Source organism: Tigriopus californicus, chromosome 6 (assembly GCF_007210705.1).
Source record: "Tigriopus californicus strain San Diego chromosome 6, Tcal_SD_v2.1, whole genome shotgun sequence".
In the NCBI taxonomy this organism is placed as follows: Eukaryota; Metazoa; Arthropoda; class Copepoda; order Harpacticoida; family Harpacticidae; genus Tigriopus; species Tigriopus californicus.
Window position 1 is genome coordinate 11,325,817 of NC_081445.1, and position 24,077 is coordinate 11,349,893.

Consider the following 24,077-nt stretch of genomic DNA (forward strand, 5'->3'; position numbering starts at 1 on the left):
ACCATGTCGAATGTCCTTTAATGGGGTCGCCAGAGCAACATGTCAAGCTCCTTGGATCAATCCGCTAATTGTATTACCAGAAATTGGCTGGCACTCGGTTGCAACGACAATCGAGTTAGCTAAAAAGAAGCCAGATCTTTTAGACAAACTGAGATGTTCCGTATGAGGAAAGTCTATAGCTTGAGCTTTGAAAGGTGCTCGTGAGACTTGATGTGAAGCGAGATCGGATTTTGCCGAAACCTTGGCGAAGTACGACATCTCGTTGGTGATGATTACTCTTTTAAAAGAGCACTAATTTAGGACAAAAGAGCTGGATGTGAGAAAGACACTTTCTACAAACACATGACCAAGAATCCATGAGAATCAAGACACATTCTAACGGTCTCTAAGACGCCTTTTTTGAGACCAAGTTCAATTTTAGGGATAAGCACTCGAGGTTTCACTTTTATCGATATCCTTTTTCATTTGTAAACAGGACCGCCTCCGCAACAAACAAAGGTCAGATAAATCAAAGCACCTTTTGGAACCACTTAAAAGATCAGCCAAGAACTCATTGAAAGTGAGAAGCTTTCGGGAGTATTCTCTTTTCACGGAACGTTTGTTAGTCATCTTTTTTGAAGACAAGCCAAAACCATCCAGTTTATTGGGCTAGAATTGAAGTTCCGTCTCAAAGAGCATTCCCTCCTTACAAGCTTGACGGCCTTGGCAGAACTTAACTCACTCGAGATAGTAACAACAACACTTTTAAAAGGCATTGTTTCTGTGCCTTCTTTATCTGGCTGTTTCTTAGAAGCAGCTGCCCCGTCACTCACGTCAGGCCCAATCAAGTTCAGAACAACTTCCACCATAATTTTCTGGAAGTCAAACCGGCTCCGATGTCAATGGAGTGGAACGAGTGGAACCACTCTGACGAAAACCAGAAACCAGATCATGCTTAGTTATAATAGGAAATGTTGGTTGATCTGTTTTGTTCACCCATTTCTTTTTACTGTGATTGTCCAATTTCAAATGTCAAATGGTTGCCTGGGTGTCAAATCCGCATGGTTAACAAAGAGGGCGTTGTTCACCGTGGATTCAACTGGGATAATTGGTCTCGCAATTGGCGTGAATCATTGTTTGAAAGCTGCCTGATGGAAGCAACCAATTGAAAAGATAACCAAGAAGAGCCATATGATGCCGTCAGGAAGTTGAAGTCTTCACTTCATAAACCTCACCATAAGGATTGACAATAACCAAACTCGGTAGGGATTGTTTTAAAAAAGCCAAGTTGCGCCATCTGAAGTAGGTTTTTCTAATTTTGGTTTGGCCAAAACATAATTGATTTGGTACGCTAGAAAAATTGTCTCAATTTCTAATGTTTAAACAATGAGGGAATTTAGACGTTCTGAAAGCCCGAATCCTACTTTTAAAATGGTGGTGCTGAAGTGAAGTGGCATCCAATTATATTCATAGCACTGAACCGGCATCAAAATCTCAAGAAGCATTTTTAGACCATTCAAAACCGATCTGAAGCCTTAATGTTAATTAGGAGGAGGCACTAACGAGGTAAAATCGTGCTTGCGATCATTTGATGCCAAGCTCGCAGTGTGGTCAAGTTTCAAATGCATTAATACCCTCCCTTAGTCCCAAAAGGAGAATATCTGGAAAATTGTCTCTTTTTAAGTCAAATTTGGCGCCGCTGCTCAACAGGCTTTTCCTACCACAAGGTCAGTGTTGCCAATTTTGTCCCTTTCCCAACACCAAGGCTGAAATCGTCCATCATGGTCATAAATTGACTTGTTAATTGAAGAAAGGAAGAATGCATTCAAGTGCCAAAAGACATGACCGTGAATGTTCGACTTGGGTTTTTCGTCCTCTTGGACTGCCAAAGCCCATAGACAATAGATGAGCCATTGGGATGCTGCCTCTCCGTAGAGGAAGGAATGAAATCATCTTCAAGGTTGATGAGCTTCTTCCTTCTCGTCAATGCACTCGATATCTCAATGGAAAAAAAAATCATTCAAATGGATAAATATACATAACAGTTCAGACTCGTTTCCAACCCTTAACAAGCTCTAGGACATTTGTCTCGTACATTGGGCGCTTTTGGGCTCCAGAATAAGTAGTTCGACGACTGAATCGGAAGAGCAAGCAATTAAAACGCCAAGTGGTTATTTTTCTAACTTTGTCTCAATTTCCAATGCTCACCTGCCGTTTAACCGTTGAATGGGAATATTAAGTGAGTGTTCTTGCCTCACATCCCCCCAAAGTCCCCGTATCAATGTTTGAACCTGAGGCTCCACTGTAGCGTAGCAGAACTATTCATCTAATGGTTTACCAACCAAAATCTAAGAGCTTGAGGTTGAGTAAAAAAGAAAAAAGGAAGGAAGTTGATCTTCTTCAACTTCATTTCTTTCGCTCTTTCCGCTTCAAACTTGTATGTGTACATCAACCAAGCATGTCGTGTCCTGAAATGTGATCCTCTCAGTAGACTTGGTTTCGACCCGCGAAACATGTCATGACATGGACTCTTGAACATTTTGACAAATTCAACACTGATCGTGGCGAGAGATAATCTCACACCTCCTTACAAGTGTCTGGATGACCAGGAAACTAATGGAAAACTGAAGCGGAATAACCATTAGGAAAGCCGGAAGTTCATAAACAGGGTTTGGCGAGTCGGAACAAACCTAACCACTATGAGTGCAACGCCGCTTAAAACTTTGCTTAAAAAGGTGTCTAGAGATACACACGAACCTCAAATCGACACCACTCTGCCATCTCCAGATCTACCTTTCAACGGAACGCGTTGCTTGAATACTTGAAAGATTCGATTAAAGATGATTGACTGGCGTGAAAAAGATCGTGGCAATGATGCCTGGAACCAATCTGGACCCCCCCTACACATATGCCTTGGCCATTACCAAGCTCATTTCAGCCAGAGAGGATACCATCTTGAGCCATTGTCTCATTTGCTATCTCATTTGCATCCAATTGTAGGAGCTAAATGAATTATCGGATGGTTCGAAACGATTTGCGCGAAATTCATTGCAACACACAGACTGGTCAATTTGCGAATTCGAACAGTCATTGAGTTAAATAGTGTTCTTGCTCTTTATCAACCATTTTCACCCCCTCACGGTGTGAAGTTGCATCATTGATCCTCACGTTCAAGGATGCTCAATATGCAGTCAGAGCATAATCGTGCATTTCTTGCATTGACAACCAGGAAGAAGTAGCCTTGTATCACCGAAATATCATCCAGTTCGAGATTTAGACACTTCCCTTGAAACTGCGAGAATGATTACTGTTTTCAAGCACGTGCTACCAGAAGTTCTAGAACCCGTGATCTTTGGCGGCATTAAAACCCAACAGGGTCACTCATAATGTCAGGTGGAGGGTTTACTAGTGTGTTGTTTCAAAGATAGCAAAGCATAAAACAACCATGTCGATGGTTGGTTGATTTGAGCTAAATTCCAAGGCGTTTCATGACATGGCGATTTGGAAGAACACTGATTGACCGATTTCTCCCACCAAACAACTGCCTTTCGTGTGATTAAAGCAATAGCAATCATGTTTACTGCTTCATCTTACCTTGGAAAGATTGACTTGAGTTGGATGGGATCATAAATTCTCGCACCTTCACCACAAAAATGACGGCTCCAATTTTATCACACTTGAACCTCCAAGACATCCATTCCGATCTGATCACTTCTACAACCAAACTCTAACTGATGAGACCCAGGAGTGTAGATCTCCGGCGGCCAAACAATGTTCTCAAGCCAATACCTCGCGTAGTTTTGTGAATTACTACATGACTACGAGGGTGTGGGTGCGTGTGTGAGTGAGTGTGTTTGAACCAAGTACACTTGCTCAGGATCGCGAAGGCGTGCGTCAGTTTTACCATTTGAATGACGACAGTGTTTCCTTCCCACATCAAAAAGCCCACCCCTCGACTCATTTCTCAGGGCTGCCAAGTTCCCTGTTTAACCCTAGGAACAAACAAGTACCCTCTGCCTCCTATCAGCTTATCAGGATTTGTCTTATGTACATTCTAAAACCTCGATTCAAATAGAGATTCCAATGATTACGTGGATTACTCATTATCTTTGTTTAATGAGACGTTCTTTAAGAATGTGGATGGACTTGGAAGAGGAAGTGGTTTTACAATCTACCCTGTACAAATAACAAGGATTTATGTTCTTTAAAAAAACAGGATGGCCGTTTCTGCTGAGTAGTTCAGAATGGCTTGTGAATTTAAAGTAGTTGGTGATTCAATGTCAGGGTCACGGTGAATCGGGATTTTTCGCAGTTAACCTTTGGCAAGCCCAAAAGCCTGACTGGCTCGTCGCGGGAGACAAGATGCCCTTAAACGTCACCAATCGGCATTCCTAGATTGAACCAGGAGGAAGTTCATGCGTTATAAATGTATGCGAGAACCACTGACGCTTTGAGAGTGCCTGTGTGGTAAGTCCCTTAGCCCAAAATTCCGGCGATGATCTAGTCAATGACGGTTTTGAGGCGGAAAATGTGAAGTAACAATATCCAACTTTGCTCTGATTCTTTTTTGGACATTCCAAAATCCCTAATTCAATGAAAGTACGAGAGATTGGTATTTCCCCTCGACTTTCATCGCGCCATAACACCACTTTCAACATGCACTCCCGGTAAGTTAGCTTTGTACTGTATGGTGTTTTGGAGGGTTCAATTGAATGTGTTGTTCTTTACGGATTCCAATCAGCTTTGGAACAGTTTTCCGCTATAAATGGAAATGTCCTAAAACGTCAAATCGATTTAGAGTTATGGTTGATCATGGCCCCAAGGAAAGTCGAAGATCCCTGATTCTTCAATTGATTCGATTATGCAACCAAGAGGCTCTTTGAGCACCAGATATCCTCCACAATCATTCATCGATTAGCCATACTCCTCCGAGGGGCTTAAGAAATGAAATGCCCAAAGTCCCTAGAAAATGTTCGGCCATAAAGAAAAGGAAGCAGAGTCTCTTTGTCGCTTGCATGTCTTTGGCGATTTCATATTTCCGTTTCCCCTTTCATTCATTTGAAAAGTTGTCAATGCAAGTCAGACCAGAGGAAGGAGGGAGAAAATTTCACCAAGGGACGAAATTTCTCACGACGGCGTGGCCTCGGGTCATTCGAAATTGACTCGACATGCTGGGGATCTAAACGTGGTCGTGCCATAGATATGGCCGTTCTAAAGTATGATATCATGGACGGGTGATTACTTACCGATAAAGTAGATTGGATTGAATTGGTCGGAGGAGGCATGGATTCCTGAGAAACGGCGACTTTTATGTTGGTAGTCTCTGGAAATCAATCGTCAAATTAATAAATGGATATCACCATGTCAACCGGAATCCGTACCTGGTTCATTCGGGATACGATCCAGATTGACCATGGATACGGCTCGTTCCCGTTTAGAGTTCGCCAAAGGCAAAGGGGTGTTGGTGCCAAAGCTTTGTTTCCGCCGCAAGTTGAGCACCAAGTCGTCGTTGAGAACGACTCGATTGCCTTGGAGGGAGGTCTTCTTCATGATCCAGGGGACTTTGCCATCCCTTTGAGTTTTATTCAAGCGGAAGGAAGGGTGCTCCCTGATGCTGGGTTTGACTCCCACAGGTACAGCAGGCTTATTGACTTCTTGAACCAGGATGGGCTGGGTCTGCTTGATCTCTTCTCGGAAGGAGTCCGGAACCGATGGACTGGTAACGAGGTCGGTGCCCTGGATCACAGGAGTTGGTTCGTGAAAGTTACTGTAGATTTCACTTGGGGCCACCCTGGTCTCCTTGGCTATTGGGCTCTCGGTTTCGTCCGCACTGGAGCAGTCACTTTCCTCTACAATGGGTGTGACGTTCATATTGGGGGGTAGAGTGGCATATTTGTTCATCTCTTCGTGCTGATCCTCAAGCTTAGGGGGATGATCAGAGATCACGGAGTCTCCGTCTTCGTCCGTGGGTTCATGCCTTGCGTTCATGGATTCGGATCGGGCCAGTTTCTTATAGTACGGTATCTCTTTCCGATCCCGAGCGTCATAGCTGTCGATGCTGAACTGCATTGGGCCTCGGATCACAGGAACAATGTTCACTGCCTCTTGAATGCCTTCCTCGTCGGAGTCTTTGGGATCACAGGACTCAAAGTCAGAGTCAAACTCCTGGGCCAGAGTTGAAGCGACACTCTCAGAGTGGATGGGGACTTCCGTGTCCGTGCAGGACTCGCCAATTTCTTCCAACAGGAATGTTCTTCGCAAGTCTTTGGAGTCTTGTCCTTTAACATTCACTGATTGCTGCAACACTGGAATGGTCTTGGCCTGGATTGGCAGCTCTTCAGCATCTTGATGGACCTCCTCGTCGCCACTCTCCGAGTCCTGGAATCCGGATGGAGGCGGTGCTGGGACTTCGGGAATCTTATATTCCCACTGTTGCGAGTCTGACTGATCCTGGGATGACAGGTCTTTCCTGTCGATTGAAGCGTAGGACTCGTCTAAGGCTTGAGAAATGGCTTGACGTTTGCCGAGATCACTCCTCAAGGAGTCATTCGAATTCTGCAATGAAAACGCACACACCGGATATGGTTAAATGGAAGGCAAATATTGCTTCATCGAACAAGAAATCCCAATCAAAACTGGCGAGATGAGGCCATAAAGAGACCCTGGTATCGGGTTTCCATGAGTTGGCTTGTAGCTCCAATCACAATTTTGGCCAAAAGCCTAGGGTTGAATGGAGAAACGAGTTCAACAATCACTCGCAACACCTCCCACCCCAAATCATCCATCCAAATGGGTTGGGCCCTTTCAACAGTCAGATATGAGCACACACGAAATGAGATGAAGCCCTATTTGGTCACCTCTGCCGTGGCTTTACACAATTCGTCATGAAATGGCATTTGTAGATTAAGGTTTTATAGCAGGGTGATCAATTGTTGAATCAAATTGAGCTGAACACGACATCACTAAAAACACTTGTTTGTCGACACAGTTTTGGGAATGGCAGATTTACAGTAGGACCATTTATGAACGAACAAGTGGCATGGAAGTTGTGTGCGATAATATGAATGTCGTGGCTTTTCGGCCCCATTACTGAAGCCTAATCTGTTATCCAATGATGGCATGCAATTTGAATGTTACACAGAGGGCACTTTTTATTCTTTGACTTGAATGCAAATTTTTACGTAATTGCTCTATTCAATTCGGATGAAGCTTATCAACAAATACGATAAAAAAGAAACAAAATGTGGCTCAACGCCACTTTTTTCTTCAATATCAAAAAGTGAACGTGGCACTGGGCGGCATTGGCTTCAACTCAAAAAGACAAAAGACCTCTCAAACACCGGACGTCTTCAAATATCCTCGACTTGCCCGAAAAAATCTCGTCTGAGAAACCATTCATGAGTAATCGAGTCCCTTTACACGAGCAAACTGGTTCTGCTCTACATAGAGAGTGAGACTGACTAAGTGATTGTTGGAGAAGCTGTTGGTTGCAGAAAAAAGTTGCAGGAGAGACACAAAATACAAATGACTTGATAATTACTCAAACAAACTAGAAACTTTCCTTTGACTTTCAAAGATGAAGAGGGCTGGGTGGGAGGAATTTGTTAGTCGCCCTTGAGCACTTTTGGGTTTTAATTTGAAGGCTAATGCTTGTCAGCCAGTCTTTCATCTTTCTGTTGTTGAAGCATGCTAGAAAATGGGATTCCAAAGGTTTCAAAGAAATACATTTTTTTTCATTTGGAAGAGTGGACAGCCAATATTGTGGGAATCTATTGTCCTTAAAACACCTCATTATGGTCAGGCGCTGTAAAAAAATGACCTTTCTCAGTGGTCACTTAGCAAAGATAGTTGTTTTGAAGAAGAAGGCATATTATGTAAGGTTTGGAATTAGACCCCACCGTAAGCAAACACTCCAGGCTTCAAATACTAAATTGATTTCCCCATCTTTTGTGCTAGAAATCAGGCTGTTACACTTTTCAAGAGATCTGTTGCAACATCTGTCCTTAAGGCAGAAGTATTACGATCTATGAGTCAATCTTGGATGCACTCATTTAGCCATTGCGGCTGTTAGCAGATGAGGATAGATTATAATAGTCCAATCTTGCCTCACAAATTCAGCTTACTTTCCATCACTTTCATGAGAAAAATTGATCACAGTTCTTTCATAAACAACCTTTTGTAATTGAGAGGAGTGCATGAAAAAAGACATAAATGGGTTCATAAAGATTCAGACATCCAGTGTCAATAAGCATTGTTTTCTCATTGCTTTCAATAAATGTTGTCTTGTGATTGAACAATAACCATATTGGTTGATTTGATCCTAGATTGCCTGACCCCACCCAAAATCAACATTTTGGCAAAGCTTTGCATTACAAACAAAATCTTGTTGAAAATGGATCCAATGAGACCTGTTGTAGGATTTTATTTCAAATTATATTTGGAACTGAAGGTATAATATGGATATTCCTTTCTCACTAGTCTGTACTTTCTGGTCACAAAGGTTTTGATGTTGTGGGTATTGAGCAAGAATTTGCCTTTGTTGCAGGAAAAAATGACGCATAAGAGTACATGCTCTAAGAATTGGCCTCAAATTTGCTGTTGGATAAATCAATTGTCTCAATTGAGTGCCAAATAAGTGTAACAAATACATTGAATATCACAAGAATCTTAAAGGTTTTCATGATAACAAAGCCCAAAAATATTCCTAAATTTTCAGCCACCTTTTCCTGAAATTCCACCAAATATGCAAATATTAGCCAGCTTGTTTACCTGCAAGCAATTATTTCAAGGTTTTGAAGCACCACACGCAGAGCTTTGAATACCCATTAAGGGTATTTTCCCCTGGCATTCCTTATATGGCACATCAAATCACTTCAACCTCACAATAGAATCCAAAGTCTTTTAACTCGAACTCACTCTTCACTTCTTCAAGAGTCCACCTCCACGTTCACGTCCACCTCCAATGCAAGCAAACCGCTATTCACTATCAATGCTTGTAATAACAAGAAATCTTGAATCGACCAGGTGGCGGCATGGTTCTCTAGGATAGACTCCAAACACCCTAAGGCTAGAGTCCTGGCATGGAAATGAAGTTTCTCGTAAACACGCCGGCCTACCCAAGTACAGTAGTACAGTCCAGCCAACCACGTCGTCTACCTCGGTAAAGATGGTGCTCGTGAAGAAAACTCGGCCGGAGCCACAAGACACTGAATTGGTCAAGCTACCAGAACCTGTGAGCACTGGATGGACTACTCAAGCCTTACAGAAGGCAATTCGCCTGCTTCGAAATCCCCTTGGTGAGGCTTAATTATTGAAATCAGTCTCTGCTCATGTGGCGTAGTCCAAGGGATGAATGCAACCTTGGATAAACTGGATTCTAATAGGCCCATACATGTAGACAAGTAGGGGGGTCAGTGTTAGTGGGTCCGTCAAGCACATTCCGCAGGAGTGGTTAACGTGGCTTAGATAATCAATTATTTCATAGAGAAGTATTAAGTGGCAGAAATATGTCTGGGGAATTGATGGTTTTGCTTGGTGTGCTTTGTCCTCAAGCAAGAAAACGTTTTCAATTCAAAGGAGAGCTTTTGTTCTAAAGAGGTTTTTAAACGTGCATGCTTCTATGAATAAATTCAACAAGTATCTCCAAAGTTGACATCTTAGCTTTCACTTCAAATCAGCAACATCAAATATTGAGCCGCTTTTATGGACATTAACATGAAGATGAAATAAATTGGTATGAGAAGAAAAAAATAGGATTAGTCCAATCCTGAAAACACTTTGACAAAGCTAGTGGTTGAAAAGGGCCATTCTTGTTCGTATGTTCACGGGAAACTACCAAATTCTACGACTGTTTTGTCACATTTAGGTACTTGGTTGGCAAATTACATAATTGGCTCAATACAGAGATATGTTCAGGATCTGCTCAAAGTTGGTTGTTAATCCGGGTATTTTTTATTAATTGGTTCCGCATGTAAGAGGAGGTGGTAAAATACCGTGGTGCCTAAGTTGGAACTCGCCCATATAAATTCCTTTCACTTCGTATTCTAGGTGTTAAGTTAAATTAACTCGCATCCTTGATGGTAGGGAAGAACATTTTTTCGGTATGAAAACGAGGAACAAGCACGGCGTAGAACACACATTAGTGGCTCATAAGACGAAATTCGTTTCTCATATGGCTTAGAGTACGATTATAGGTCCCTTGAAGTGAAATGAACTAAATGCTTTCATCTACTGGTCATGTGTTCTTGTAGATACATTTCAAAATAAACCCAACCGCATTGCCTATATTCTTACAAAGCGTCTTGATAACCTTTAATATTAATGGCTGAATAACATGTTTGACAAGGACAAGGTGTTGAACCCTAAGCTTTGCAACTTTCTCTTCTGCTCAAAACAATTGCAAAGAAACGACTGGAATGACAACCCTTTTCAAGTTGCAAATGGTTTTTTCAGTTACAAAAAAAGGCTGGGAGCTCACCTCAGACGTGACAATGGAAGTTTTTTGACCTTCGTTTTGGGTCACGTGTTCCTCCCTTTGGTCACAAACAGGATCAGAAGTTGTTTCCAGCTCTTTGGGCACATGGGTTTGCTCATTTTTCAACGTTTCCCCGATTGTGGTGTAAGTACTTGATTCCGTGTCAAAGTCCAAAGCCTGTTCCTGGGTCTCAAGGCCTGAAATTGGGACACGAAAGGAAATATGTGAGCAAATCGTTTTATTCTTTGGAACTTTGGAACATTGTTACCAAACGGATATGGTGAAACAACTTCATTTCTAGAAGTGCATTAGAAACACAAACTTCGAGACGAATTTATGATTTGGAGCAAAAAGTTTAAAAAGAAAAGACGAAAGAGCCGATAATTTTCACGGCTGAATAACTTTACAAAGGACAGGACAAGTGCAGAAGATCAAATTTACAAAATGAAGCAGAAATGTGCACAGGTTGAGTGACTGCGGGTGTACTCTTCCGGTATTTACTGATGGACACAAAACACGTGGGACGGTTGTTCTTGAACAACAACACGACATTTAGAGACATGCCTGTGCGATACGTTGATTTCATGCTAACCAACCCTTGTGAATATTGGCTCAAAGTTGCTCCACCTCCAGTTCGTTTGTCACTTGAGGCATGGGGTGTCTTGGCTAGAGGCTTTGTAGCCTCGTCTTCATCAGTAGAGGTTGTGTTGGTAGAAGTATCAGATAAAGACCGGTTCCTTCGGATGGGCAAAAGGTCATCGTCTTCATCAATTTCAAGTGTGACCGTGTTGGGTGCCACTTTGCGCTTGTACTGAGGCTCGCCCGAGGGCTCGTCGACATCATAAATCTGAGAGGTGAGTTGGTGCCTGAGATCCTCCGTTCTGAAGGTTTCTATGCTTTGGTCTTGTTTAGCACGAGCCCTCATGTCACGCTCAATTTGGAGTTGGCGAGACTTTTCCATTTTCTTTTGAAGTTCCGTCCGCTTGGACACCCTATCCTCGGCCAATTTCTTGGCTTTTTCCGCCCTTTCTTGTTCCTCTTGAATCTTTCTGGCTTCTTCCGCCTTTTTGGCTTCTTCAAGCCTAATCTCTTCTTCGGGAGTCAGGCCCTTGATGGCGGCTGGATTTATTTTGTCAACTTTTTTGGCTTTAGGTTTTGGCTTAGGTCTAAAAATCGGCTGTTGCATAGAAAATAGGGTCACGTCACCATCCAGAAGGTCGTCATCCACAACTTGATCTGGTTCTTCAACAGCGACAACTTGAGTCTTGCTGGATTTGTCCTTCTGACTACCTGGTCCATGTACATTTACTTGAGCAGCTGGAGCAAATTTAAAGTTTGGAAGATTATCGAGATCAGTCTTGCTGTCCTGTTTCAAGAGAGGAGGGGTTGGTTCCGAATTTTCTTTTGCTCGAGCCCCCAGGGCCCTTGGGTTTAAGATCGGGTCCTTGGGCTTTGATGCCTTAACTAAAGGATTTAATGGAACAGAGCCAGGAGTGTGCGGGATGGATTGAGGGGCTGGAGCATTCTGCTGGTCTGTGGGACGAGGATGATGCTTGCCCGTTTGTTTGGAAGTCGGACTCGGGAGAACTTCGATTTGGGGGGATATGGCAAAGGCACTGGAATTAGAGGAAATTGGAGTGAGGGGATCAACAGGTGAGGTCGGTTTAGGAAGGGAGGAAGGGTCGGGTTCTTTGGAACTTGAGCATGCAATAGAGTCAGTAGAAGGACGTGGCATCTTCTTGGGTGTGGAGGAATGCTTGGTGGTTGCTTCCGCGTGTTCAAGTGCTTTAGCTGGGTTAGAAGAACTATCTAAAATACGACCATCACCAGTTTTATCTACGTAGGAAAGATACATATATGGTACATTAGTCTTTGTCAAAGCCTTCACCATGCAATGAGTGGGAAGTTTGTAGAGTGCACGTGAATAGATATGGGAACGACGATATGGAAGACGGGGTAATATCATTACAGTATGATCTCATTCTCGTCGTCTATCTCAATGGAAAAGTCTCCTATATCCTTAAGGAATTTATTCCATTTCTGATGCTCTTCAAACGAGACGCTTTTGGCGCTTTTGGGTGAAGAGGATCGTTTGCCTTTGAGAGAGCCGGATGAATCGTAATTAGTTTTCAGAATACCCTCCTCACCAATCGGCTTAAGTGATGAACCCAAGATCTTATCAGAATTGCTAGCCAAGTCATTTAAAGTGGTTGGAGTTTTACTCAAGCGGCTAAGATCAATATTTTCGTTCGATTCCTGTTCCCCCAATATCCCTTCCCAATTGTAACTTGATTCCCCCATGGCCATAGTCTTGAGGCTCTTTTTGCCCTTCCCTGGATTGTGAGAGCCATGCTCCAACTCTAATTGCTCCAAAAAGCTGACATTTCTTTCGTGAACCTGACAGGCAAACGCTTCAATCTGTTTCGTCTTCTGAACTTGACCACGAATAAGTGAAAAAGGGCTCATATCCATGTGGGATTCATGCTTGGCCTTTTCCACTTCTTTCTCCATTTTCACCCGAAGTTCACGGATACTCAGCTCAGATTGTTGGATCATTGGATCCGGATTGATATCCATGATATCCATGGCTTGGCCCTGAATCAAGGTGGGCTGTTTTTGCTCCAAAAATATTTTTTGATTTGTTTGTCTTTCAGACTTGTTCCAGGATTGGGAAGTTAAGGGAGGCTCGTTCCATTTCCCATGATTTGGGGGGGTCACCGGGGCTCGATTCTGTTGTTCCATTAGTTCAAATTGCTTCACTATAGAATCTAGCTCTCTAAGTGCTTCTGCCTCTTCGGTTGAGGTGGAAGATTTTCGGCTCTGAGGTTGAACCGCAGGTTTCTCAATTACCTCGGGTGGAGGACTAATAGATATGGTCGGAATGGTGACTTCATAGACAGATGACGGCGAAGGTACACTCTGCATATATTTACTTGCGGAAGAGGAGGGGGTTTGTGCTCTACTGATAAATGGTTTGGGAAGAAGATTGGTCGAGTGCTTGTGTTTTTTGATTGACGTCACATTGGAAATGGTGGATTGATCCTTCAAATTAGATTGGTGGGTAGCCAAGTGTGAGGAGGCTTGCTTCTGTCGGAACGTTTGAATGGGTTTTGGGAAATGGGTGGGCAATGAGGGAGACGATCCCTCTGGGCATTCATAGTTGTCAAACATTTGGATTTTACTCAAGATGTTCGGGGACTTTCTAGCTACTGGTCTAAACTCTGAGTAAGCCGAGATCTTGAAATTTTTCATACCTGAGGCGAGATCTACAGTGCTGGATGACGCTCTAAGCGTGGGTTCAATGGGTTCCTCATCTACTATGGGCGGAGTGTCCGTAACTACAGGATCTAAGGAGGACTTGGTCTCGGGCTCGGGTTGTTTGGATGCGGGCTCCGACATTTTCGTCGCGTTCTCATCCATTGTTGAGGTGGATTTTGGACTAGGTTCGGCTTGAACACGTGACTCGTGGACTCCGGCTTCAGTGAAGGTGGAGACCTTTTCGATCTTTGGGGTGGACGTCAGTGGGCTTTCCATGGGAATCTCCTTCATTTCTGCAGACACCGATGAAGGCGCCACTTCAAGTGGCGTCAAGGGGGGAGTATCGGCCACTTGTTCACTATCTTTGGCCCTCCTCTCCCGCCTTTCCCGCCTCTCCTTTCGCCTTTGTTCTTTTTCCCTTCTGGCCATTGCCTTTTCAATATCCTCTCTACTGAGCCCCTCCATTGGGCTTTCAATACTCTGTTCAAATCGGTCCTGGCGTTGGAGTTGGGGTCCATTGGGCTTCGGATCTTCTGGAGCAGTCTCTTCTAGGAACTCCTCTACTGACTCTTGGGGGCCAATGTCTTTCGCTTGATACTCCGGAGCATCTGGAGATGGTGATGCCGGTGGGGGAGGAACAACATCTTCCACTCTTTCCTCCACAGTCTCTTGTTTGACAATGCCCAGGGTCCGAGGGGCAGGCTCGGGCACGGAACTCTGAACCTTGGGTTTGGATTCGACCATGATTTTGGGTTCGACTACGGTCTTGGGTTCAACCACAGCTTCCTCTTTATAAATCAGGGAGGGCGTTTCCTCAGGGATTGGGACAACTGGAGGAACGGGAGACAATTTCTTGGGTGGTGCCGGGGCCCTTCGTTTCATCCGTCCACTTGTGGTCGAGTTTAGGGACAAAACTGAGCCCGCCGATACCGTTGACAAATTGGATGCTGACGGATAGTCTCCGTTGATTCCGGACTGAGTCAAATTTGACATGGAAATCGACTTGGTGGGGCTATCAATCAGGCCACTTCGGTGTAAAGCGGCCAATGACAGCTCCCTGTAATGAATCAGAGGTTGATGTTAACATTTATTATTTGTATGCCTTTATACATTGTTTTCCTGGAACCTACCCATCCCCGGGAGTTGTTGGGAGCTGTCTTGATTTGCCAGGAGGCAGAGGTGCCTTCTTTTTCCTCGGTCTGCTTGGTGGTTCAGGCATGATGGATGATGACCCACTTCTTCCCACGTGGTTCAAATGTAATTCAGACCGAGAATTGACTAAAGGTGAAAGTGATCGATCTCCTTGATCTCCCAAGGATCCACTACTCACACTGCTTTCTCCAGCACTCTGAAAGAGAATCGATTTCATCATTGTATATTCAGGTCACCCTGATTTAGTCTAGGTTGTATTTTCGTTAGCTATTAGGTTTAACATCAAAAGTTCATGCAACCTCTGCTGAAATGTTTCTTCTGTTTTTAGACTTTCACCCGGACGTAAAAGATTGCTTTGCATGCACTCGGGTTATTAATCACGTGGCAGGGTTGTCGCGTTTTGGGGGGATATTAGGCAAAGTGAGGAGCAAAATCAATAATGGTACCTTTTACCTTAAAGACCTTTTGTACTGGGTCACTTCAACTTCTTGTCATACAATAAAAACGGCTTTAAGCCATTCCCAATTGGTCAAGGTCACCATAATTGGAACGGGTTAGACTCTGCTTAGAACAAGATGTCAGGTAGAAGCGAAAATAAGGTTTGGGACAAGTTAAACGTAAAGAATGGTTGTCAAGTTTATGAGTCAAGTTTTAAAATGTGTGTCTGCTAATAATGGAACAAATCTATGTGTCAAGGTTTACATCTCCATGATCGAATGAGGATGACCTGGTACTAGATCGATTGCTCCTCGATCATTAATGCTCACCATCTCATTCTTTATTTGGTGATCCCCATCAAGCCGTCAACCTACTTCTAATAAATATAGTTTATGGTTTAATAATTCATAAATCCAGGATTTTCGTTGGAAACAATATCTTTCAACCTTTTTTTTTAATCATAGAAATTGAGAGGCAAAGTATTCGTAGTCTGTATCGTTCAATCCAATGTAGAACGCAATGACTCAAGTCCCTCTAAAGGCTCAATTTATACTAGAAAATGTAGACCCAAATTTAAATTCCAAATAGCACATATCCAATCCTGGTTCCTCTAAAGTAAATCAATACGCTCATAAAATTGTTATGCTATGTGTTAGAAAATATATATTTTTTATGGAACTTGGTAAGAACATATTGTGGTTGCAAGAGGATTTTACTTCTACAATGTTTATCGTCGGAATGTTTGCAACCGCCCAATTTCCGTTTTGGTCCAGATTACGATTTGTAAACTATATTTTTCATTTCAAAGACTTCGCTTATGCTCTAGGGAATCAATAATTTCCTTTTGATACATTTTGAAGAATGAATGCAACATTGCAGTGTCTCTACCTCCTCCAATATTTGAAATATTACCTAATTCACTTTCTTTAACTATTCAATTTCTATATTTGTTCGTGTATCTACAATAACCAATTTGTAAAAAAAAAACTTTAAAAACTTTAAACTCACGGATCTCGTCTTGGAGGATTTTCTTCCCAAATGTTTTTTGGCCACCACAGCCTCTCGTGCGAGAATCTCGGCCTCTTGTTGGAATCGGAATATGTCTGATGTGGATACGGATCGGCTATTGGGATTGGACTTGCTGACACTCACCAAGGACACCTCAGTGAGTTGATAATCGGCCAATGTATAGTTTGGCCTCAGTCGTTCATCCAAGTTATCTGAAGGAGAATGTAACACACATTAATCACCGCGTAGTTTAATTGAGCCTCTCATAACATCAAGGGCAACGAGCTCGAGAATTTGATCCCAATTCATCGCCGATAAGATTAGCCAGGCATGTTGGTTGCCTCTGTCTCTCTTGCATATTTCTCTCGTCATCGATAAGGTCATCATCACGCTTTTCAAAGTACACGCGCACCAATCCTTACTTGGGCTTCTGTTTATTATCTTAGACGGCTGAAGAGGCCTCTTACGGGGAATTGGAACTGGCACCGTGGGTCTGGACCCCATTTCGTCATCTTCCGCAAACACCACCACCACCATTTCGATTGTACTGCTCAATACTTGTCACTGACAACTAACCACACCTTCAGCCTTGAAGATCTCAATGGGATTCAATGTTGGAGGAGACACACTGAAGCTGAAGGCGGCAATACTGGTCAAAACTGGATCGGTTGGTTCTGGTCCATGGAGTTGAAAGGCATTCTCACCGAGATGTTGGCTTAAAACAAGTGAAGCCTTTCTAGTGCAGCTTTCTTTCAGAGAAGCAGATTGGTCGACTGAGTTCCATTTTGGTTCCAATTTTGCTTTTCATCATTTTAAACCCATTTAAAAGTTGTGAACACATTGAGAATCAACGAAATTCTTACTTAACCTCTCATAAGAAAATCCTTGAATAAGTTGAATGCTTAGTCGCTACTGTCAAGATTGCGAAAGTGAGAAAAATGAATAGACTTTGGGAGATGAAGTAAGTTGTGGATGGAATTTAAGGCACTAATTCCTATGCAATCAATAAAGATTGGAATGCTGTTGGGGGGGTTTCCCCAACAAACGTATTGCATCGACCCAATTGTGACTTTTCCTCAACCGTTTTATCGCTAGAGAGCGCGTTCATAATTTAGAGGAAGAGTAGTGACTTTTAGTTCAAAACCTTTCAATAATTTGACGATTCCTTGTAAAGAGCAACAAGGAGTGAAATATTTCCTGCTTGATCGGGCTTCTTGTTTTCTATAATGAGGATAAACTTCCTAAAACTTCTGAAGAATGACCGAACTCATTGTACTTTTCACACTTTAACTGCACCCAATTTGCCAAAATTTGCTATTATTCAGAAACATACGTCCTTTTGACATTGCCATAAAAACACTTTGGGAGATTAAACCCAGGGATAAAACACTGGAGATTTAGGAAACGTCGTGGTAGAAATGTTTGTTGAGACGACTATGTTACCTCTTTTTGAAAGGCTTGCATCAGGAAAAGTTCACTCGTCTCAAGTCAACGTCGAGCTATTTTGCAAATCAGAATGGGAGATTTGGTTCCCACTTTTGTGGTACTGACATGTTGTTTTCATCGTGGCGAAAAATGTATGCTAGGTCTTGGAACAGCGCCCTCTTCGGACTATTTGTAGCAACTCGTTTGACAAAAGAAATAAGTGGAATATAATTGTGACTTTTTCTCATTTTCTTGAGAATGTGAAGCGAGGATAGCTCAACAAAGAATTTGGCTTTAATGGAGGCATTTATATTAGCGTATTAAATTGCAGTCAGCAATATGAAAAATCTAAAACAAAAATTTTTCCCGCCAGCTGAGCATGGCCATCTATAAACTCTTTGTTAGTTTTCTTTCAAAATCTGAAATTTCCCACAACTGCTCTTCATAAAATGTGTTTTCCCATCAAAAATATCTTGCCTCCTTTTTGAAACGCGAAAAATGCATTTAAGTATTCAAAAATGAATGCAATCATACGTTTCTACTACTTTAGGCTACTAAATTCTAGCTTGACGCAACTCGTTTGTTGAGGTTTCCGTTTCTTACCATAGAGGGCGCTCCACGCGCCCTGGTCTCTTATTGCAACTGTCGCAGCCCAAGCATTAGAAACCCTCTCGCGTTTCGTGACGAGAGAAAATAAATTGAAATGACTTTGTTTTCTCACCTGGATGTCTGATCTCGAACTTATCCTCGTCAAGATTTCGGTCCTTGCATACAAGTTGCAAAACCTGAGAAATGGACATTCGGGGCGTCACTCGAGCCACATACAATTGATTCCGAGGAAGGCGAACCTGGAAAAGGACATAAACATGTCAACATCCTACAATCGCCTCTCTTCGCATTTATAAACCTAGCTGCATTTGACGCATTTCCGTTCGGAATGTGCACTATTTATAGACATGAGTGGCTTCAAATCCGTCATGAATATTAAGGAACGTATGTTCAGAAATGAAACGGCTACTAAGTATATTGCAGTGTTTTGACCTTTATAATTGGTTGCATATCCAAACAGGTTATTCATTTTTGTTTTAAAGATCTGCAAATTTTTATGCTAAAAAGACCCTCCCCTGGAAGAAACTATCCTCATGCAACATTTGATTTATTTTTGTACATAGCGTGTAAATTGAAAATCATCCTGCAAGATTAGTTATCTTCTGGAGTATTTTTTCTACTTAGATATTGTCAATGGGTGCTGCTGTCACTTTTTGTACATCTTATTTGATAAAAGACTCTTTGCTTTGCAATTAGAATAGGCTTAACACTTACTGAGGAACGAAAGCATCTTACTCAAATTTGGTTACCCTTGGAAATTTCCATCCAAAGCTCAAAAGACGAGGAAATGCAATATAAAACTTATCAAAAAAACACACGCCAATCCTCAATCAAAATAAGTGTATTCGTTAGAAAACTGCTTTCGCAAATTTGGCTCCTAAGATCTTGTCCAACTTTCAAAATTCGTTTCGCAAAAACATCTTCTATTTTAGAAATGACACACATATTCGCATACTTACTTGAAGTCTGAATGTGGTCTCAAAAGGCTGGTTCACCATCTTCATTGGGACCTTTCTCACAATCGAGTCATTGACCCGATGTTTGGGCATAATATGAACGGTGGATGCCTCCAGAGCACCTGCAAAAAAACAAATCAAATTCACTGACAATCTCTCCACAAATCCTCACATATTGTCAAGAAAGGCCACAGGAGCCTTCATGTTGTATATCTTCCAACTCAATGGCCTTCAGCCAATCCAATTAGAATTTGAAAGCCCGGATTTCTTATCCAATATACTGGGTAAGTGAGTGAGTGAAAGTCTCTCTTCTGTACCTTGAAACACGGGGCTTTCCTGGGACGAGAATCCTGAATCTTCATGTGCCAAAGTTGGAACACTTTCCCCGTTTAAAGACCCCAAGGATGTAGAACTCCCATGCTTGGTCCATTTCAGCATTATTTGCTTCACCACAATTGTAAATATAAAGCACAAACCAACTAGGAGATATCAGTTGATCTCACTCTAGCACTCATGTGATTGTCCTTAGAATTTCCCAAGGTTGAAGTGATTTGCATCATGGGCCTTATCTCGAACTCCCCAATCAAAAAGCGAACAAAAAACGAATCAATGAACACTGAGTCACTTGAAATATGAAGAGTTATGCTGAGATGGGTGAATAGCAACAATTCTTAACATTATTGAGTTAACACAAGTTGCGTCATTTTTGTTGAGTTAAAACGTTGAAGTCTGGGATTTTTAATGAATTAATATTTGACTTGCTTTTTTCAAATATAAAGTGTATAATAGCAGTAGACAAAATATATTTTTAAAAAAATATGTATATATATTTTACCATTTTAACCAAACCAAAATCAAAATTAATTATTATTCATTGCTTTGTAGTTCTCTTAATCATACCTAAATTAATAACGATAGAAGCGTTAGGTTTTTGATTAGCACACCCACCAGTTCTTAAAGGTCACTGAGTTGAAAAATATTTGGGTTCGAAATCCTGAACTTAAATTTGACTTTTCCTCGTGAAGTCATCGATGGAGATTTAAAAACCATTCGCAAAGAGAAATGGAGGCCCTTCATAGCTTCTGATAAGTCTTCAGATATCCTTAGAATGAATCACAAATGAAAAGAGGAGCTGTACGTCCATTTCATGTACAGATCATGATAATGTTAAAACCCGGATTTGGTTGGCAAGACAAGGAATTGTGTGCTAAATCTAACATCAAAGCTTTTCAACTTCTATGATCTCGAGATATTGTTTTCTCTGAACATACCTTCCCAAGAGATCAATCGCACGGTTATTTCGTCACTTTCAAGAAAACTGATTCGATTCTTTAATGTACAATTTTAGAACAGAAAATGTCACGTCATTGTCTTTTAAGCCAGTCACAAAAGTCTTTTTGAGTTACTCAAAAGATATATGCTCGACAAGCATTCCAAACTTGGCTAGAATTTCTTGTGCAAGTCTCCCCAAAATGAGGTAATTTTGAGAGACTTGACTTGGAAAAAATCTCTCTCTTTTATACATTTTACATCTATAGAACATGTTTAAAAGGTACTGGGAGGCTCAGTACGTAAAAAGGTATCTTCAGTTCAAATTCATCGATCACGTTCTCTTATCTTGGAGCTTAACTTAGTAGTATTCCACAAATTATATGTTTGTTCAACTTTAAGCTCAAAATTCATCTAAATCTAAAGACTCAACCATTTTGTAAACCATACTGATGGAAAATCAAAGTTTCAATTAGTTTTCATTGGTCATTAGATCACAATAACAAGATGGCCAATGGCCAGAATTAAGAACAAAAAGCGGAAGTAGCTCTAGTGAGGTTACGTTAGTTTTGCTTTGATTTCAGGTTTATAAAACTGAAATACGGGGGGCCTTCAAGCATAAATGAGACCAAGCGCACAACCTTAGAATGTGGAAACATTTGAAATCAATCCTTAACTGAACCTTCAATTCCGTTCCAAAACCATGATTTTTTATAGGTCCCAGATCCAAGCCAAACACATCGAGATAAAAATATGTGGCTCTACTAGTTACAAATGGATTTAGCTACCCCTCATGTACGCTTAAAAGAACTTTGAACGTTTTAAATACCACTTTACATGCCACTTTCTACATTTTCTGTTCAAAAACACATGATTTGAATCCAATGTTGCTGCAATTGCCGTTAATGATGCTTGAAGAGTAACTTAAGCCTTAGAACTCATCCTTAAGGCAGAAACATTTACATACACAAAATGTGTTTGGTTTGGATCTTGGACCCATGTAAACTCGTAATTTTGGAACGGAATTGAAGGTTCAAAATTCAACCGCAAGTGTATGCTGACCTCACGGTTCTTTTCCTAATACAGGGCACTAGTCAAGACAACAAGATCACGTCTTCCATCTTCTTTATACTGTTAAAGTCAGCAATGTTTGTCTTCCAGATTTTTTCAACTTTTTAATGAAGGCATCATAGGGGCCTGTGCCCTAACAGACAGGCCTCTTGAAGAAGGCCAGATTGATATAGAGGCTACTAGTGTGAACCGTACTGTATGAAAGACTAAGCTTTGTCATGATCTTTTGGATAGTGGTCGGAATTGATAAGAATGTCAACTTTGGCGATGTTCTCTGGCGTCTTCCAGTGCTCATTATGACTACATCCGTCTTTAAAGGACTCATGACCTTCAGAAAAGGCCCTCATGGTGCTTAAACATTTGAGCTTGGGAGAAAACAAGTACCCAATGCCCGTGGCGTATCAAGTGAACGTTTTTCCCCTGAGAGCACTAGTCCTAATCATGCCTCCATGGTTCGTCATCAAGAATTTGAAAAAGCTGGAGGGTTGGGCAAACATACTTTGTGTAAAGAATGTCAAACACATGATTTTTCTTGTTGGCAACAATAGCAAAATTTGAAGGGAAAAGAGTCAAAGGCTGGCCATTAATGCTCAAATTTCGAAAATATTGGTTTCTTTGCAAGTTAGTTGACCAGTCTCGTTTATACTTGATTACCCCTCGTAGAATAGGTTTGATTAGCATACGTTTGTAGTTTAACTAGGTCTAGAAAAGAGATTTTGATTGAAACAATCAATGTGAGTTAGATTCTGCCAAAAAAGTTGACTTTGGTTAGGTACCAAGAAACTGAAAATAATATGAATATAATATCATTTCTCCTATGCTTTCTGTCGGACTTCAATCGTTTATAATGCTGTTATGCGGGCTTGCACGAGTCCTTCCTTTTTAAGTCAGCAGGGCTAAAAAGCAGTTTTTGACGAGCTAATAATGTCGCTTGGCTCATTGGGCCCTAGTTTGAAGATCAACTAATTTCTCATTTTAGAACCCCCAACCGTTATAGATAGGATTATTGACAAGGTTTGAAAGAAGTTCTCAATATTACAATCATATAAAAAAAGTGTGGAAATATGTCGGATGAGAATGGCAAATTTCAAAAGGATATGCTTTTTAAAATAAATCAATTACCAAGCCTTTTATATTAAAAGAATGACACCTTCATGGTTCCTTGCTCTTAAAAAAGGAAGTTTGAGCCTTTGCAGCACGATGATTGCAACTCATTCAAGAGATAAATGTTATGAAAATTTAACAAACGCGTTAATTGAGAGCTTACCTGATTGAAAAAGTGGAGAATTTACGAAAATGAGAAATGATTGGAGAGTTTGCCAGATGAACCCGTTGCTGCCTTCAAAATAGACTATCGACTTAAGAGTCCAGTCACGTTCTTATTTGGATTGTTGATTCTAGCCTCAAACAAGGTGTTCCTCTACCTGGGAGGCCTCCTTTGAGCCATTCGCCCTAACATTTCAGAAATTCTGTTGAACGGGCAAAACAGTTCATTCTAGGTTAAAGCTCAAAATGAGTAAAGAATAGCTTGTAGCTTCAAGGAGACGAAAGGGGACAAAACAAATTAACATTTTTTGATGCATCAACACGTTAATGAATCGTGCTATGTAGCCTCAAGACCTTTATCAAAACTCATGGACGTATTTATTCACCCTTAATCTCATTTCAGGCATATTTCTTACAACTCTTAAAATTGAAACCAAACTGAAATGATACATTTGTTTGGATGATGCCTTATCCCTGATTGTTATTGTCTTTCTAACACCGAAAAAAAATGTTCCTAAAGTGTTTTGTTTTTTTAATGCAACATCAAATTTGAAGTACTTGCAAAGAAACACATTTAGCTAAACAATTTTGTGACGGTCAAAGATATATCATGTCAGAATATGACAATTGAGCGACCCCTTATTTAGGTGTTGCAGAACTACTCCATGATTAAGTGCTTTAATTTTACCTATGGGGGTAGAGGGCTTGTAGTAAAGGAAATCGTCGCTTCTCTCGTTCATGACTTGAAGAACGTGATCACCAGGAGTGATTTTGTTTGAAGTGGTCACTTGCACCAATAAGTCAATCATTGGAGTCCTGAAAATAGAATGTGTTTATAAAACACCCACCCAGACCTTGTTCATGTCCATGTACAGATTGGGAGTATTCTTTACCTCACGGTATGAGAGCTATCAAATTTACAGATCATTGTAGTGCAAGCCATGAATTATGAAATTCCATGAAAATCCCAAGTATTAGAGTGCATGAAAAGAATTCAATGTTTGGTCGATCTATTTTGGCAGGTTCCTTGAAGTGATTTGTAAGCATTGGCTTATTAAATTCGTGATGTGTTAATGTTATCACTTATCAGTGATCAAGTTGAAACTGAAAGGTGGTGAATGCCAATTTTGTGATGATTTAGGTGAAGGGAAAGCATGAAATAGAAAAAAAAT

At 41.3% G+C, this 24,077-nt stretch overlaps 1 protein-coding gene across 1 annotated transcript in view; it reads right to left on the bottom strand.

Annotated features, from left to right (window-relative positions):
- Positions 1-24,077, bottom strand: part of LOC131882057 (serine/arginine repetitive matrix protein 2-like) — a gene marked incomplete in the record, with an annotated part of 36,882 nt that overhangs the window by 9,480 nt on the left and 3,325 nt on the right. The window contains 10 exon segments of the mRNA XM_059229089.1: positions 5,226-5,302; positions 5,361-6,534; positions 10,457-10,650; positions 11,018-12,289; positions 13,708-14,768; positions 14,842-15,059; positions 16,310-16,521; positions 18,456-18,582; positions 19,303-19,421; positions 23,594-23,721. Of these exon segments, the coding sequence (XP_059085072.1) occupies positions 5,226-5,302; positions 5,361-6,534; positions 10,457-10,650; positions 11,018-12,289; positions 13,708-14,768; positions 14,842-15,059; positions 16,310-16,521; positions 18,456-18,582; positions 19,303-19,421; positions 23,594-23,721 (4,582 nt within the window).